General features: G+C 40.1%; 1 protein-coding gene across 1 annotated transcript in view; it reads right to left on the bottom strand.

Moving 5' to 3' along the window:
• ryr2a (ryanodine receptor 2a (cardiac)) overlaps positions 1-20,670 on the bottom strand; it is a gene marked incomplete at both ends in the record, with an annotated part of 145,215 nt that overhangs the window by 115,288 nt on the left and 9,257 nt on the right. The window contains one exon of the mRNA XM_081392676.1: positions 3,155-3,274. Within this exon, the coding sequence (XP_081248802.1) occupies positions 3,155-3,274 (120 nt within the window). The remainder of the gene's footprint in view (positions 1-3,154; positions 3,275-20,670) is intronic.

Genomic DNA, 20,670 nt, shown 5'->3' with positions numbered 1-20,670 from the left:
CTCAGGCTTTGATCCTCAAGCTATGATTACTCCAGGCGCGCGTGCACATTAAAGAGTGACGTCGACACTGAACAACCAATCGCGGGTCGCGATTTTTCCGCGGAGGAGCAAGAGATAATCATTCATAATTACGATGAATTTAAATATGTATTTCAAGCTCGAAACAATACGGTTTCTGCGGCCAAAGCAAGAGAAGACTGTTGGAGAAAGATTGCTTATTGTTAATGTATATTTATGTAAAATTATGTATGTATGTGGAGCCTATAGCCTACGTGTAATATAGCCTATAGCCTATTTTTATAATATATAAAAATGTGCATGTACCGGTACTAAGAAAAATTAATATTCATTGATTTTTAGATGCAACCCCAACTCCAAATGTTCTTGGCAGCAGATAAAGACAAAATATAAAAATATAATTCAAAGTGGTGAGTATTTACCACAACCTTTTATTACTTTTGTGAACATTTTATCACAAACACTTGTTTGTAGAAAAAATAAATAAATAATTAAATTCAGAAAACCAGAATACACTGGCGGAGGAGTTGGCTCTGAGTAAGGGACGGCCGATTATGGATGGGATTACAGGTGCTGTACAGTCTGACCCTGGTGCTGGCTCCTCTAAGCAAGTAACACTGGGTATGTGTGCAATACATTACTACTTTTTTTTAAGTTGTAAATATGGCTGACTGTATGTTCTGCAGTAGAGGGAAATACAGTGTACCTGTTGAAGCCAGCACACATACACAGTCTCCCACACAGAGGTCAGTATGCAGCAGACAGAACACCAAACATAACCTGCTTTACAACAGTTATGCTTTACATTGGCCTATTTTTATTCATTAGGGTGGAGGAAATGAAGACACTCTGTCTGTGTGTTCTCAGCTGTTGCTGATGTGAATGCACTGGGCTTTTTATTGTGGCAAACATTTGAATGTGTGGCATAAAAAAGGGACTGGCCCTTACACATCTCTTTTATTGTAGGATTTTTCACAACCTGCCCCAGAAACTGAGGCCTGTACCTCAATTGGCTTCAGACAAAATCAAACAGCTGGATAAAACTGATCTCAGTATGTATATAGTTGTGTATATATTTGTGTATATAGTTGTGTGTATATATATATATATATATTAGAACTTATTTAACCAAGTAACACTTTAGTATGAATATTTATTAATGCAACTTTCTCTTGCTCTCTTTCTCCCTCCCTTCCCACAAAACCAATAAAACAGTGTGAGACATATCTGCAGTTTCAATGTGCTTTTATTAAGTGTAATATTGTATGGTGATTGCATCTACATCTGCACCAGCTGGGTGGTCAAGTGTGATCGGGTCAGTTTCATCGGGGAGAAGCTGGTTTTGTGGTGTTTCTCGCTCCGTTCTACTGGTGGCTATATTGTGCAGAATGGCACATGCAGACACTATCTGTGATGCCCGCTCTGGTGACTCTGAAGCGCCGAACAGTGTGCCTTTAGGATGCCAAAGGTCATCTCTATCTTTACTCTGGTTTTACTGAGGGCCACACTGAAGCGGTGCTGTGGCCCTGTCTGAGGGTCATGATAGGGGGTTATTGGGTAGGTTTTTCTAGCTCCGTTCAAATTAACAGTGTTTTGTATTGTACCAAATTTAATTTGCTTTCCTCAAAGTGCTGACACAACACAGAATCATGGAACATTCGTGAGACAAGCACTGGAGCCAGGCCATTTGGCATCCAAACTTGATCATATGTTCATGACCACAAGTCGTCTGCAGATGAAATGTTTAGTAGATCATTGTTATATCTGTTAATGTTACTATTAATTTAAAGATTCATCTCACAGAAAATAATCATCTCACATATTCACATGATCTCTACCTGAACATTATGGCTGTGATAGGACTTCCTATTAACATAATCTGCCTCATGTTCCCCTAGAGCAGTGGAGATTGGAGCAATAGACTGCATACATGTTGCAATGACTTGGGAATCCTATAAGATTAACAGAAGAATAATAAAAAAAAGATTCAAAATAATTCTTAACATGTATTATATTGTATAGTACACTTGTGAAATTTGCTTAAAAAAAGTGTTCATGTGATGTCACCCTATCAATATATCTTACTGGCAATTTTATAAAAGCCCTCTTTGATAGACATGGTCGATAAATGTCCGGGGAACACTAATGAAACTTTTCATGTACTCCTGCAGAGCGAGGACCACCTTGCGAATGGTTTGACAAACCGTGTTTTCCCCTATAGCTTCTGTGCGTCATCCACCGTGCAAGAATGTAGCACTACCACTTGCAAAAAAAAAAAAAACGCAACGCAATACCATTTGCGGTACAGTAAGTGCATGAATTCGACGTGTTAAATTCTTTATGTGAGGCTCAAGAAGTTCGCAAAGATAAGAAATTCCTTCCGCGGAAAACCTGTATCTTTCATACAAGTAGCCTAACTATCAGTTAAGGCAAGGGGATTTTGTCTAGCTAAAAACTCTTTCTCTACGAAGTGCTCGTCAAACAATTTGCGCTGAGATGTCCACCGGATTTGGAAGAAAAGGTGAAGCCATTGCAACAGACACTTGGAATAAGTTACGTCACCTATATGTTTCTTTGCTCTCAGCTGATTGGTCAAACTTCAGTCTGAGATCTTGAATCCAGAACATAACCTGCCCCGGAGCAGGTTAGCCGTGCAGCGTAAGATACCATGGCAACGAACACCGATTAAAGCCGAGCTACTTTCATAGTACCTAAAACCCAGGGTTGGCGGAAACTAAGCTGAAACATAGCTGGCTAGCCACCTAATCCGGCTTCATGGTACAGGCCCCTGGACAGTCTCAAACACACCTGATACACACACTGGTGACTGCACATGCTTTTAATAATTATTAGCTACAAAAAACTGTTTTAATGATTTTAATTAACATTCATACTTTTTCTTCTCAACCAAACTTTTTAGTCAAGTCACAGTATTTATTATTTTTATAACTTTCACACTTGTCAAACTGTCCTATGGAGGCTTATTTCGCCACTGAATAAAATATAAAAAAGGTAATTGCGACTTTTTCTCACAATTCTGATTTTTTTTTCTCATTAAGTCAATAAATTGCAATAGTCATTGTGAGTTTTGTTGGTGCAGTTTAATAACGATCTGCCTGAGATATAAGAGTCGTACCTTTGAGTTGGACGTGGACTCGAGGAAACAGAGTCTGTTCCCGAAGCCCTCAGCGGCCAGACACAGCTTCTGCTGCTCCTTATGGAGGAGGGTGGAGCACTGGAGGACCACCTCATCATCCTGAACACACAACACAACAACACAACATCCTGAACACACAACACAACAACACAACATCCTGAACACACAACACAACACCTCATCATCCTGAACACACAACACAACACCTCATCATCCTGAACACACAACACAACAACACAACATCCTGAACACACAACACAACACCTCATCATCCTGAACACACAACACAACACCTCATCATCCTGAACACACAACACAACACCTCATCATCCTGAACACACAACACAACAACACAACATCCTGAACACACAACACAACACCTCATCATCCTGAACACACAACACAACACCTCATCATCCTGAGCACACAACACAACACCTCATCATCCTGAGCACACAACACAACACCTCATCATCCTGAGCACACAACACAACACCTCATCATCCTGAACACACAACACAACACCTCATCATCCTGAACACACAACACAACACCTCATCATCCTGAGCACACAACACAACAACACAACATCCTGAGCACACAACACAACACCTCATCATCCTGAACACACAACACAACACCTCATCATCCTGAGCACACAACACAACACCTCATCATCCTGAGCACACAACACAACAACACAACATCCTGAGCACACAACACAACACCTCATCATCCTGAGCACACAACACAACACCTCATCATCCTGAGCACACAACACAACACCTCATCATCCTGAACACACAACACAACACCTCATCATCCTGAGCACACAACACAACACCTCATCATCCTGAACACACAACACAACACCTCATCATCCTGAACACACAACACAACAACACAACACCTCATCATCCTGAACACACAACACAACAACACAACACCTCATCATCCTGAGCACACAACACAACACCTCATCATCCTGAACACACAACACAACACCTCATCATCCTGAGCACACAACACAACACCTCATCATCCTGAACACACAACACAACACCTCATCATCCTGAACACACAACACAACACCTCATCATCCTGAACACACAACACAACACCTCATCATCCTGAACACACAACACAACACCTCATCATCCTGAACACACAACACAACACCTCATCATCCTGAGCACACAACACAACACCTCATCATCCTGAACACACAACACAACAACACAACACCTCATCATCCTGAGCACACAACACAACACCTCATCATCCTGAACACACAACACAACACCTCATCATCCTGAACACACAACACAACACCTCATCATCCTGAGCACACAACACAACACCTCATCATCCTGAGCACACAACACAACACCTCATCATCCTGAGCACACAACACAACACCTCATCATCCTGAGCACACAACACAACACCTCATCATCCTGAGCACACAACACAACACCTCATCATCCTGAACACACAACACAACACCTCATCATCCTGAACACACAACACAACACCTCATCATCCTGAACACACAACATGCCACTGCAGATACAGGCAGTACTGTGGGAGAACACCATGTGTGTGTGTGTGTGTGTGTGTGTGTGTGTGTGTGTGTGTGTGTGTGTGTGTGTGTGTGTGTGTGTAAGTCTCTCCACCTACACTCACATTCACTGCACACACACTGAAATACTAGTAAATCTCAACCTGACACGCGGAACCAGTGATGAGACAGTATCACAGGCAGTCGTCAGTCTGAACATGTACAGCTGCAGTGACAAAGATTCAAACACACAATCTCATCTTCATCATCATCATCATCATCATCATCTGCATCATGAGAACACACACACTCAACAGGTGACTGCATTAATCCACACACTTCCATCTCACACTCCCTGAAGAGTCAATGTCATGAAGCTCAGAATCCATCAACATAAAACTCCCTGAGCTCTTCTCCCTGTTAGAAGAGTTCATTACAACATCTACAGACTATCTTTCTTTTTCTTCTTTTTTTATCTGTTACATTTCCTATATGGGATCATTATGTTTATCATTTTTTTAATTACATGGAATTGAGCTCTTTATTCTCTAGATCTATATCTGTATTAGCCATAAAATCAATCCACCACAATAACCATTAAACAACAACACATGAACTCTGCAGCAGCTGATGCACACACACACACACACACACACACACACACACACACACACACACACACACACACACACACACACACACACACACACACACACACACACACACACACACACACACACACACACACACACACACACTCACACTCAGTCTGATCAGATTAACACACTTTCCATGAACACACACTCATATCAAGGTTACTCCATCTTAATGTAATAGGATTAGTCTCCATTGTGATGTGGCATTGTGTGTGTGTGTGTGTGTGTGTGTGTGTGTGTGTGTGTCTTTCTCAGATCAATATGCCTATACAAACACTAATAATAATGAAATAAATGTCTCTTATTTATTAAATCATAAACAATAAGAGAAAATATATTACTTTATATTTTATTATATTTAATATTATATTTCAATAAATAAATATATTATAATAAGACTATATTATTGTACTGTAAAAAATCAAGCATATAATATTTTTTTTACAGAACAACAGTAAAATTACAGTACTAATATTTATGTCTTAATTTCAATGCTTTCAAACATTCAACCACAGAGCTTTTATTCTGGTGGTAAATGTCAGAAAGACCTTAAAGCTTCTCTTTGGTTGGCAAACAACAAAAGAGTGTCTGTAAACAGATTTATAAACAATTCTTATGACAAATTTGGGAAGATGCACATTATAAGTGTCCTAAAATCCCAGCGCTTGCAGAGATAAAGATTGTGTGGAGCAGCATTTACTGCAAACTGAGCCGCTCTTTAGCAGAGAGTATGCTTTAACACCGGTTCACATACTCATATATACCATAACACCATTTCACATACTCATACTGGAACACGGTTCAAATATACCATAACACCATTTCATATACTCTTAACCACAACACGTTTCATATACTCATATATATTGTAATACGGTTTCATAACACGGTTTCATATAGCCTACTCATATACCGTAACATCGTTTCATATACTCATACTGTAACAGCTTCATATACTCATATACCGTAACACAGCTTCATATACTCATATACCGTAACACAGCTTCATATACTCACCAGGGCTAATTTTTACTTGCATTTGACGCTTGACGAGTGTTCATTTTAGATAATGATTGCAATTAAAGCACATGGTTTACTTCTCTGATACATCATCATGTTGTTCAGAAGCAGATCACATGAGGCACTGCAACACATCTATGACGTGATGGACGTCTTCTAATGGCTCGTAATGGAGTGTCTGCATCACTACACACATCACAACACAACTAACATCACATCACGAGCGCTGGAGACCTTCCTACAGACACACGAGTTACACGAGTCAAAGATACACACAACAACACCGATCATCAGGTCATTCAGACTGACATCATCACTGCACATGACCTACGATATCAATCACAAATGAGCAAATCAACAAGCTCTCTGTGTACATCCTGAATCAGCACTGGCACAGCTATCGAACTGAACTGAATCAACACTGAACTGAATTGATCTGAATAATGACTTGTCTTCTGTAGAGTATAATCTGAATTTGTCTCATATTTGCTGAAGTTTGCATCATTGATTCTGTTATTTTCCAGTTTATTAATTTGAAGCTGCTTTGAAACAATCTGTATTGTATAAAACGCTATAGAAATAAAGCTGACTGGACTTTCTCCATCATGTGTGTGTATTGTTATTGGCTTGATTAAGGCCAGTGGATGATTACAGCTCAATTAAATATTCACTGTCCTTGATGAAGTCACCAATTAAACTTTGAATATAACAAAACAACAAGAAGACTCATGAATCTCAGAGTCAGATGACACAAGAGCGCCTGATTTGTCCTGTTCAGTGTCGTGATCGATTACGAGACGCATGACAATCCCTATTGTGCCGTATATCGAGTGAAACGCTTCAGGAACAAGAACAGATGTGGGCGGGGCTTGATTGTGTCCGAGGGGAATTGATTGGATGGTGGTGGTTTGCTATTGGCTGATCTCATGTGAGTGACAGGTTATAGCCCCGCCCTCGTCATCAGAGAAGAGAAGAGAAGCTGCAAGAGGAACTTATTCTGATTCACGATTACTAACACAATGATGATGTGCACTCATAAATCATTTACAATAAACAGCAATATTCCATAAAAAACAAGAATCCTCAGTTTTGATTTCATGGGGACTTTAAGTGGCTCTTCCAAATATAAATGCTGTAACTGTGAACAAAGCCTTTAATCAAGATCCGCAGTAAAACAGTGATGGAGAGATGACGACACACACAATAAACGAATGTGATCTGACAAGAAATATCACACACACACACACACACACACACACACACACACACACACACACACAGTTCTTCATTAATATTGTATGTGGCTCCATCTGCCTATTGTCGTTTTGTAGAAAACAAATGCCTGTGGCCTCCAGCAGCATCAACACACACACACACACACACTCTCTCTCTCTTTCTCTCTTTCTCTCGCACACACACATGTGATCTGTAAATTAGATCCTGCGGTGAACATGTTGAATGACCTGAGAACAAAAGTCACACAGAATGAGGAAGATTACATGTCTGTAAGTAACACACAAAACAAACGGCCACACGGCATGATGGGTATTTGTGCAGGGTGTGTCTGTGAACTAAGATACTGTCTCTTTAAGAGCAGAGAATGTGACGGTGCAGTTCACACGAGTTTACATTATCTGTGAGTGTGTGTGTGTGTGTGTGTGTGTGTGTGTGTGTGTGTGTGTGTGTGTGTGTGTGTGTATGTTGCTGTATGTCTCATCAGAGGAACAAACCGCACAGATGGCAACACACACAGTCTCAGCAGAGAGTAACACACACACACACACACACACACACACACACCTCCTGTCACATTATCTCTGTTTGGGTCGACATGCACATTCACAAATGCTGCTAGATAGAGAACACCAATAAACACACACACACACACACACACTTCAACAGCATGATGAGTGTGTGATGATGGACATCTCATCATGAGTGTAAACAGCAGTGCTCAGATGTGTTCCTGATGATGACATTGAACACGTAAGAACAACCTGAGGCTGAAGAACATGGACAGGTGCGCAACACAACAGTCTGACACACACACACACACACACACACACACACACACACACACACACACACACACACACACACACACACACACACACAGTCTGACTGATGCTAGAGCTGCACAATTTGGGGAAAAACATCAAAATGTATTTTCATATGCAATTTAAACATTTTTAGGTTTGCTGTGCTTGTGTGTAGGACTGCACAATTTGAGCAAAATTGTGATTATATATTAATATGGCTATAAAATAATAATAATAATGATAATTAGTATTAGTATTATTACTAAATTTAGGGCTGGTCCAAATACAATTTTTTGAGCTTCGAAGCTTCGGTAGTAATGAACATGGAATATTCGAAGCTTCGGTAGTAATGAACATCTAATATTCGAAGCTTCGGTAGTAATGAACATCTAATATTCGAAGCTTCGGTAGTAATGAACATCTAATATTCGAAGCTTCGGTAGTAATGAACATCTAATATTCGAAGCTTCGGTAGTAATGAACATGGAATATTCAAAGCTTCGGAGAGACGGGGCTGAACATGTTATTCTCTCTAATAAAGGCAGGAATCTCTCTGTGTGTCTGTGTGTCCGTTTGCATTATGATTATTTCGAGAACCGTTCATCCAATCGACTTCACACGGGAGTGCAGTGTCGCATTTGGTGCAGTATAGATGGACACACGAGACACGACACATTCAGAATTAACTAGATGTACCGCATCGCGGTACAAAATATGACCGCCGCTCAGGCCTGTACTGGCTTTCCACAAAAATAAATGACGTGGAGTAATTTGGCTGTATTGCGTGTTTATGTATATACCTAAAAAAAGTAATAGTATGTGCATGTCTGTCTGTGTGTGTGTGTGTGTGTGTGTGTGTGTGTGTGTGTGTGTGTGTTTGTGTCTGTGTGTGTGTGTGTGTGTGTGTGTCTGTGCGTGTATGTATGTGTGCGTACATGTGTGCGCGTGTGTGTTTGTGTGTGTGTGTCTGTGCATGTGGATTTGTATGTGTGTGTATGGGTGTGTGTCTGTGCGTGTGGATGTCAGTGTGTGTGCATGCTTGCGTTTGTTTGTATTCCTGCATGTGTGTGTGTGACAGTATCATCCTAAACCAGCAACCCTTCGCTCAACAGCACCATCTACAGGCCGATGAGTGTACAGTCACTAAATGTGCACATAAATAAATTTATTTTATAGCCCCCCATGGATGAAATTCTACAAAACTTAGCAGAGGATACCCCCAGAGGATGTCAAGTTAATCATACACATGAAATATGGTGCAGTTCTGAACATCTCCACTGAAGATAGGGGCGATTAAAGCAGAATAATATTGCATTTTCATTTTTTATGGGAGGGGCGCAAATCACAAATGAGTGATTATGGGCTAGGTTGATGTGGGCCCTTAAGACCAACATACCATAAAAATTTCTTCATCCTCGGTGCCACGGTTCAGGTAGTTATTTAGGAAAAACTGCATTTTTTTGGGTTTGGGGGGGCCCAGCGCGGGGGGGAGTGGCCCCCGGGGACCAAACAAAATTTTTCCGTAGAAGTCTAGTGGGGCTACATGCCCACCAAATTTCATGTTCCCCGGTGCTTCGGTGTCCCTGGTATCGTTGACGAAAAATTCAGTCAAGACAATCCCTATATGATCGCTTTAGCTAGCTACGCTAGCGGCGGTCATAATAAATGTTTAGTAAACTAATTGTTTTATTGATTGTCTTGGTTTCTCATGCAGTGCCGTCTGAGGGGTCAAAGGTTCTGTCCATATTCAACAGAAGTCTCCTGGCTTGTCCTACACAGACTGAGATTTCTCTGCAGTCTTGCATAGAGAAATGTGATTTTTGAATCGTTTGATGATTCTCTCATGACATTCGGCACACAGTGGTGATCCATGACTCATCTTTACTAGCAAAGACTGAGAAGCTCTTCTACACTCCGTCACAGTCCCCTCACCTATACCAGCTCACCTGCTCACTGTGGACTGTTTTAAAAGAGTTTAACTTGGATATTCTATCATTTTTTAATGATTATTGCTCTAAGCCACATCACAATTTAGTTTTTATTTCAATGAATCCTGCAGACAATCAGTCAACATTCTTAGTTTCAGTCTGTTCGTCATCCAACTTCAGAAGATCAGCAGTTTTTACTTATTCTGAAAACAAGTTTTTATTTAGTCAAGATAAAAATCTGAACATCCTACATGAGATTAATCAGTGATCCATAACATACATGTGATATGACTGAAGCTAAAGACACATAAACACTTCACTGATCCTCAACTTTCTTTCTTTCTCACTCACACACTTCCACATTTCAGCTCTTCTCTCAACACAAGACCTGCGATCCATAACTACAACACACACTGAACTCAAGAACCGTGACCTGTGTAAACCCTGAGACTCAGACAGAGCTGGCAGACGAGGGGAAACTGCATTGCAGAGAGCGATGGGTGTGTCTGTCTGATGGACACTGAGAGGACACACACACACACACACACCTAAACCTTTGAACACTAGCGTCTGTTATTGGTGAGTCACTCAGCAATCAAACAGGTGGTGAACGATCAGGTGTGTGTCTGATGTGTGAGTCGAGCTAATTCTGCTGTAATCCATGTAACAGATCAAATCCAGATTATCCGAACCTGATGTAATCCTGTGCAGACGCTCACACAGATAATAAACACTCATATGAGCGTCCAGTGATGATCACACACACACACACACACACACACACACACACACACACACACACACACTCGTATATGTGGTTTATGGGGAATCTCCACAGGCGTAATGTTTTTATACTGTGTTCAAACTGTATATTCTACACCAGTGGTTCTCAAGCTGGGGTGCGTGAGGTGACAGAAGGGGGCACGCAAACAAAACGCTGAGTTTGCCGTTCATTTAATTCTACCCAACCTTAAAATAACATTAAAACTGAGCATGCATCCAATCAAATGACCTCATATTTTGTGGTCAAAACTGACTGCGTTCACACAGCGTGTAGATGATAGATGACGCTACACTACCGTTCTCGACAATGTACCTGTGTAAAAGTGGGGATTTAGCACTTACTAGCATGAAGAACAAAAATAGACTAACTTCAAACTCTCTTCGATACAAAAACACCCTGTGTGAGTTCCTGTGTTTAACGTTGATCACATTATACAAACATCCACACGACTGCAAATGTGACATTGATTTTAAACAACAGTTCAATAAACGAAAGGTATTAATCTTAAGTGACGTTCATTTTAAACACAGTATTGTCCACAGCAGAGTTTGTGAACGAATCTGCGGCTTTGAACATTCATTCACTCTTAATTACAGCCACTCGCTCCGCTACGATGACTGAATGACTCGACGGCTCACTCGTAAAGACAGTGACCTGCCGCCACCTACTGGTGGTTTTAATTTAATATTTAAAAGCATCACTTCGTTTTTACCATCATTGCATATTTCTCTATTGAACTTTATTTTGTATTCAAAGCATTATTTATCTTATAACGATATTTGTAAAGGTAAAAATGCACGAGGCAAATATTGTCCCGTACAGAAGAGGGGAGACTGAGAGAGGGGGTGTTGGAAGCCTCAGGGGGTGCGACGCTCTAAAAGTTTGAGAAACAAACTCTCGTTTATGGTAAGGGTGGGACATTTCCCAAACACACTCGAATTGACCAATCACAACACACTGCTCCAGCCGACCAATCAGAGCACAGTGTGCTTTTCAGAAGGAGGGGCTTCATAGAGACAGGAAGTAAACAGAGCGTTACTGACAGACTGGGAAGAGAGGAGCCGCAACAGTGGGGAATATGAGGAGAATAATCAACATTCAAAGCAGGAAAACCTGCTCTAGTAGAGCCTGAAAACATCAAGACTATATCCTCTAGTAAAATGGCCTCTTTATATGTACACACTCTAACTTCATGAGGATGGTCTCTAAAAACATCTCTGGAACAGCTGTAGATATTAATGACAGACGGGTCAGATGATGCTTGAGGCCTGAAGTCACTTCACTAAACGCTCATTAACCCCTTCAGCTCATCATAAGCTGTAGAAACACACACACACACACGCACACACACACCTCCTGTGTGAGCCCTTCAGATGCTGTCGATGTAGAGCCCAGTCAGATACATTAATATTGATCACTGATCATCATGGCGTCTCACGAAGGAGAAACTGAGGAGTGCTGAGTCACGGTGAGACGAGACGACACACACACAGCTGGAACTCACGTCAGCGATTAAAGATCCAGCTTCAAGAGCTTTGATTTGTTCACTCACACCTCATGATATACGTGTCTGATCTCACGCTTCACAAAAACACAAGATTCATTCAGCTGAGCATCTGTTAGACCTGTGTATATTAGCATGTGTATATACAGTACTTCTCCTGTCAGTGGATTTCTTGAATAAGGTGTTTAACATGCAACAGATTTCCCATTAAAACAGGTTTATTCCTGGAGCCGGAATCAGAATATTGTCTTGACGTTTATCTGCCCTTTAATGTGAATTTTAGTGAATGCGGCATTTTTATGAACTGGAATTCAGGCTAATATGAGAATATGACACGTTACTATTTAACATTTTAGGAGTATATAATATTTTTTAAATATTGTTATTTCCTTTTTACTTACTCTATTTGTATTATTTTTCTATTATCTGTGTCCTGTCACTGTCATTCTGTTTGTGCTGTGGAAGCTTCTGTCACCAAAACAAATTGCTTGTAAACACACCTGGTAATAAACCCCTTTCTGATTCAGATTCTGATGTGGTTTCAAGGACCAGATGCATTTACACTTGTCCTGTTTCATCTGGAACGAGTCTCAGACCACATCCTGAAGTGGTTTAAATCGCAGGTGTAGACAGACCCGGTGTTTCATGCCACACGTCTAGAATCAGTCCAAACACTGGGAATCACCGAGCTCTACAGGAACAAATCACACTCAGATATTTCATCAGGAACTTTCTGTGAGCGCAACGAAAAGATCCTGTAATGCACAAAAGTGCATAAACGTGAAAAAAGGGGTTATGCATGAAAATGTAAGTTATTTTAAATATAAGATGAAAGAATGTGAGGAATGTGCTTAAATTACTATTTATTTATTATTTATTGATCAAATCTAGTCATTTAAAGGTAAATAAAATAAAAAATTACAAAAATAATCTAAAAAATTGCATTAAAAAAATTGAAAAAATATTATCAAAATGAAATAAAAATAAGCTTTCTGGACAAAAAAAAAAACAAGTATAATTTTAGGGCTTCGGGTCATTTTGACCCGCGAGGGAAAGGTGTGTTACGAAGTGCGAGGGAAGGATGAGGGTTGAGGGCCCAGTGTGTTTCAGGTCACATCATGGGAATCAACGAGCTCTACAGGAACAAATCACACTCAGATATTGCATCAGGAACTTTCTGTGAGTGCCACGGAAAGACCCTGTAAAGCACATAAGCGTGTGTGGGAAGCCTGAGCGGTCAAACCGTGGCTCTTCCTGAGAGCGAGTGAGCGACGCAGCTGTCGAGCATCACCTGACGCTTGTGGAGTATTTCTGGACTGAAGAGCCTGAATCTCCACATGTAGGAGTGAGAGATGAGTACTACAGTATTACACAACACACGTGTGTTTGTCCAGCCGTGACGAGGGGAAGTGTGTGTTTGCACATAGACAAAGATGAACAATGGCTTTTCTCCATCTATAAGCTCCTCACGTCGGCTCATCACATGCATGTTTCAGATCAGATCCGCTCATAATCACATAAGCTCTGATAATCTCAGCGCGTCTCATAATCAATGAGAGTTTCAAACGAGCTTCTCAGTTCATGCAGATCGTTCACTGACATACAAAGTTCAGAAACCATCAGGAATCCATTTAGTCCTGGACGTTTTCTCCCAGTCATCTCTGTACACATCAGCACTGGGATCATGGAAAAGCTCATTTACATACAGATGGGAAAAAATAAGTGGTTTTGATGAAAGAAACCAGGACTAACATTATAAGTGGACTTGCATGTTCTGGTTAGAGATGCACCGATACTAAATTTAAATCAACCAGTGCCGATGCCAATAGTTGCTCTTTAAAGGAAATCTCTCCCAGTTAATGCTGCAAACTATACAGGGAACCCTGTCATGTGGTTCACTATAATATTAAGAGTTTAAAATTAACAACAGATTATATTCAAATGCTATAATATTTACACTCAAATAAAAGCTAAAATGTTTGAATACAACTTAGGCAGTTTTTATAAACACTTCTTCATGGCAAATTTATTCAAACATACATATATAATTAACAGTAAATAAGTAATAAACACAGTAATAAACACTTCTCTAGTGTTTTATAGCTAACTAACGAACTGGTGAACTTTCCTGAGGTCAATGCAGCATTAAGTGATATTGTTCACAATATATGGATTTGGGTAAATTGTACTGTATCTTTCAACATACCTTCTGATATTCATGCATGTTTTTCTAGATATAACTTAAAGTTGAAGAAAAGACTCGCTCAAACTGAGGCGCTTCAGTGATCTGTCACGTCACATTTAAGAGCGTCAAAACACCATTTATTGATTGAATTTCTTGATAAAATGTACAGAATTTGAAAGCTGAGACGGTTTCTTATCAGAAGTAACAGAGCACAAAACTCTGTGTGATTACTGAACGGGAGACGCTACAGGTCATGTCTGATGTAGGGGAAACCGTAGATCTGGAAACCCTGGCTTGAACTACGTGTGCTTCAGAGGGTCAAATAAAGCCTGCATTAACGTCGACATCTTTTAACTGGTAAAGCGTTATTGTTGCGTTAACTTTACCTAAATTCAACACAAAAGATATTTTCTTCACACACAGAATGAGTTGCAGTCGGACACGTCTTTCCGCCCCTTTGATTGACAGGATATAATCAGCACTATTCATCGGCTGTTTTTAAACAATCGTCCAATGTCCGACAGCGAAAACAATATCTTTAATCGTCCGATACCGATCATTGGCCGACGCATCGGTGCATCTCTAGTTCTGGCAGCACAGATACACTACATCTGAACTCCAGGTCTGTCAGACAGGGTATATGAAGCTCTCGCAGTAGATCAGCGATTGAGTCACTTCAGACATGTGATTCCTCTCAGCAGAGGAGAGAGCGTGAACTTCTGTGGGTGGAGGACGTTCACACACACACACACACACACACACACCCATCCAGAGCACCTTTCTCTGGAAACACTGTAGAAATCTAATGAAATCTTCAACTCACACCATGGTTAAATGGGTCTCTTTTTTTCATTGATTTATTCCTAGAGGTTCCTTTAAGTCCATACACACCAAGAACAATAACTATAATGATAACTAAAATGATTAAATAGTGATGATAACTATAACAATGACTATAACAATAACTAATTAACTATAGTGATAAAACAATAACTAGAAGAATAACTTTAGTGATAAAGATAACAATAACCATAGCGATAACTACAATAACTATAACAATAACTATAGTGATAACCATAACAATAACTATAACTATAGTCATAACTATAGTTATAACCATAACAATAACTATAACTACAGTCATAATGACCATGGTCCGAATCTTAGCTGAATCAGTACTGAGGTCCACTCACACACAGTAGGACATATGGAGGTGACTGTGTGTGTGTGTGTGTGTGTGTGTGTGTGTGTGTGTGTGTGTGTGTGTGTGTGTGTGTGTGTGTGTGTGTGTGTGTGTTGAAGGCCTCAGAAGCTCTCCTCAGTAGTAGGTCCACTATAAATAGTGTGTGTCTGCAGCGGTGCAGTGTGTACCTCATTACTCAAGGCGTCCGCTGGCGTTGTGTTATATAGGCTGCCGTGACGTTTAGGGGTCAAACTCTGAAGAACAACCACAAAGTTCTGCTTCTTTCCACAAGAACTCAAGAACAGAGAGGAGTAAGTGAAACCAGGTCAGCTCTCTCACACACACACACACACACACACACACACACACACACACACACACGTTATCTCCTGTTAAAGCTGCAGCCGCATTAGCAGTTGATGCTCGGATGGTCTGGAATAATTCATCCTGAAATCCAGGAGCGACAGAGAACGTTCACAGAGACCAATTACTAGTCAAGTTGAGCTGCTGCTCTAATCCGGTTTGACTCCCGTAATCCGCTTTTAATGTGAAGACAGTCAAATCACTGACACACACAGAACAAAAGTTCTGAAAGATTAAACTAAACCTGTGATGATGGACAGATTGAGACATTTCTAAACACTTCAGAACAAACATTATGTGTAGATTGTTTTGCTATTATAACAGTTTTGTGGTCGAGCAGCTGAAAACGGTGAGTCTGATCACTCAGTACAGAAGCAGCTCACTCTCCTCTTAAACACACACACACACACACACACACACACACACACACACACACACACACACACACACGATCTCAGGATCATTCAGTGAGAGCACTAGTGATGAGGGACTCAACAAACAGAGGGCAGGAGTGCAGAGAATCTCCTCTGCTCGTTCCTCGTTCTTCTGGTGCACTAGAGCACTCCCCACTGATCAATCAGATTACATAAGAGCACTGCAGAGAGAGAGAGAGAGAGAGAGAGAGAGAGAGAGAGAGAGAGAGAGAGAGAGAGAGAGAGAGAGAGAGAGAGAGAGAGAGAGAGAGAGAGAGAGAGAGAGAGAGAGAGAGAGAGACAAGAGAGAGAGAGAGACAGAGAGATAGAGATAGAGAGTCACAGAGAGAGAGAGAGAGAGAGAGAGAGAGAGAGAGAGAGAGAGAGAGTCACAGAGAGAGAGAGAGAGAGAGAGAGAGAGAGAGAGAGAGAGAGAGAGAGAGAGAGAGAGAGAGAGAGAGAGAGAGAGGCTACAGTAGTAGAATCACAAATGATTGAGACTTAAAACATATTGAATTTCATGATGTTATATAAAAAAATATTTCTAGGGAAAAAAAAGAAATACACATAAATAAACAAATAAATACATATAGGCTAGTAAATAAACATACATACACATAAACGTGCATATATACACACACATATACTGTATGGTAGAGTAAATCTGAAGCAACACAACTGTTTTCAACACTGATAATAATCATAAATGTTTCTTGAGCATCAAATCATCATATTAGAGTGATTTCTGAAGGATCATGTGACACTGAAGACTGGAGTAATGATGCTGAACATTCAGCTTTGATCACAGGAATAAATTACACTTTACTGTATATTCACATAGAAAAAAGACGTTTTTTTTTGGAATAATATTTCACATTTTTACTGCAATTTTTATCAAATAAATGCAGCCTTGGTGAGCAGAAGAGACTCTTTTAACAACATTAAATGTTAAAGTCCCCCTGTGGTGTAAATCCAGCTTTTAATGTTGTTTATGTGTCTATGAGGTGTTTTTAATACGCTTTAAGACAAACCATGTGTAAATTCATAAGTCGACAGCATTGCTGAGTATTTCCTCCTTAAAGAGATACTCCACTTTTTTTGGAAATAGGCTCATTTTACAGCTCCCCCAGAGTTAAACCAAAGAGTATAGAAGTAACAAGAGGCGAAACTCCGTTGCAGTTTTGACAACAGCCACTAGGTGGCGCTTCGGTAGCGCGGCCGCCATTTTGGACTGAACCAACGGCTTTACCGTTAGCACAACTACTGTACAGCATTAACATTATGTCTGGAAATAATTGGAAACAAAGAAAAAAACAGTGTTCTGCCATCAACTGCAACAACTACCAGTGTACAACCAATCAACTAGCATTTCATAGATTCCCCAAAGATCCAGAGAGGTAAAGTAAAAGGTTTTATTAACTTTAAAGTGAGCTAACGTCAACGATAACAGGTGCTGTAACGTTAATGTAAGCTATCCCATAACCGCAGTAACAGTTTGCTAATGTTATGTATTTGGTCGAAATTGTCAAGACTCGAAATGGGCTTTTTAAATCGCACAACTTACTTTCAGAGATATATGAACACCTAACCTGGCAAATGACCGCTTTATTAATTCATTGTTATCACTAAATTAACCCTTTAACTGTCACCTTTTTTTCGCATAAACATGAAAATCACTATCCAAACTTAAATGGTTGTAACGTTAATTCAAGAATGCTTTGGAATTTAGACCTATGGTTGGTCTTGTTTTAATTTGTCAGATTATTGTTGTGTGAAATAAATTATGAAAGTGAAACAGAAAAAAGTGATATAAGTTTGAGTTTATTAAAATGTACAAATTTAAAAATATAATTATTTATATTTTATATAAAATATATATATTACAAAATATATTTTACTTTAGAACTGCAAGAAAATGAAAGCAAAAAATCTGAACAAGTTGTGTTCCATATTTTAGGTTGATATGTTGATATCTCGCTCCCTCACCCTTTCTGCCGTGTGCGCGCTCTTGCTCGCTCGCTCTAGATTCCGGGTGATTTTAGCTAATTTGTGGGCATCAGGGAGCCGCTATCAATATGCGGGAGACTCCCGGATATTCCGGGAGACATGGGATGTCTGCTCTAGAGATATTAAAAACTAGAAACTACTTTTTAGTTCATTTAACCGCTTTTAAATTTGAACCGGTATCGTTCAATCCTATGACAGCTGTGTTGCGTTCAGTCCAAGATGGCGGAGCTGCAGCTCTGCGCATGGGGGAGTTTGTTGCAATGGAACGTTCTATTGAGTTTCGCCTCTTGTTACTTCTATACTCTTTGGTTAAACAGTTGAGTTTTACCGTTTTCGAATCCATTCAGCCGAACTCCGGGTCTGGCGGTACCACTTTTAGCATAGCTTAGCATAGATCATTGAATCGGACAGGACCATTAGCATCTCTCTCAAAAAAATGACCAAAGAGTTTCGATATTTTTCCTATTTAAAACTTGACTCTTCTGTAGTTACATCGTGTACTAAGACCGATGGAAAATGTAAAGTTGCGATTTTCAAGGCTGATATGGCTAGGAACTATACTCTCATTCCTGCGTAATAATCAAGAAACTTTGCTGCCGTACCATGAGTGCAGCAGGCGTAATGATATGACGCAGCGCCTGAAAATAGGTCTAATAGGTTAGACAAACTTAGTCCTGGTCACGTTGGAAGTTACTGAGCTGAGGACTATTTCATTTATAATTTTTTTGAGAGAGATGCTAATGGTCCTGTCCGATTCAATGATCTATGCTAAGCTATGCTAAAAGTGGTACCAGACCCGGAGTTCGGCTGAATGGATTCTAAAATGGTAAAACTCACCTGTTTAACTCTGGGGGAGCTGTAAAATGAGCCTATTTTAGGGCTGAACGATATATCGTTATCGTATCTATATCGAGATATGAACTTTCAAGATATTAATATCGAAAAAAGCAACGATATAGACGATAGATTTTCCCTCTCCGCGCTCGCCCTGCATACAACTCTGGCAGTCACAACAAACATCAGTTTTACGAGTGCCCTTGAATGCACCGCTAAAGCCAGCGCGCGCACACTACCAGGGACGTGGGAACTATATTGTGAGAGGGGGGGCGGCGTTTCCATGGTGACGCGTCATTGCTTGTCACGTGACACACCGCAGCAGCAACAGCGCTGAATGAATGATGATCTGCTTTTATGTCATTTTTCCTTTTTTATTCAGAATATTCACAAATGTGTTAGCTATGGCATGAAATATCTGATATTCCGATTGTCAAATACATGCAAGTGGAAGTATATTGTTGTTTAAACACCTTTATAACGATCGCGTTAGTTGAGCTGTATGCGCGATGTGCGCCGCCGTGTTAGTTTGTGCCGCAGACGCAGTTCAGAGAATCGGATCTGTTGGATTTACAACCTCTATGTTTACAACACGTGAATTCATCCACTTCTCCCGAAATACTGAAAAGTAAGTGGCTGGTGAACTGGGAATAGAATAGAGTAAACATTGAAGTTACTTACACAATGTGTATCTGATATGAATAAAACGTGTCGAATTATAATGGAAAGGATTATTATTACCTCTTCCATAGACATCAGTGTGTATTTTACAAACTCTAAATGTATTGTTTTTTTAGTACTTACGTAGTCATATCGTATTGTATCGATATCGAGATATCTGGCATGAAAATCGAGATATGAAATTTTATCCATATCGTTCAGACCTAGCCTATTTCCAAAAAAAGTGGAGTATCCCTTTAAAACTGCAGTGAACCAAAGACAGTCTCAAAAACACACTTTGAAATCGCTGGTGTTTCTGACATCACAAACTACCTTGTAACCAATCAGATCAACGTGT

The sequence above is a fragment of the Scardinius erythrophthalmus genome (genome assembly GCF_964197995.2).
Source record: "Scardinius erythrophthalmus genome assembly, chromosome: 18".
Taxonomy (NCBI): domain Eukaryota; kingdom Metazoa; phylum Chordata; class Actinopteri; order Cypriniformes; family Leuciscidae; genus Scardinius; species Scardinius erythrophthalmus.
This window is presented reverse-complemented; position numbering and strand designations above follow the sequence as displayed.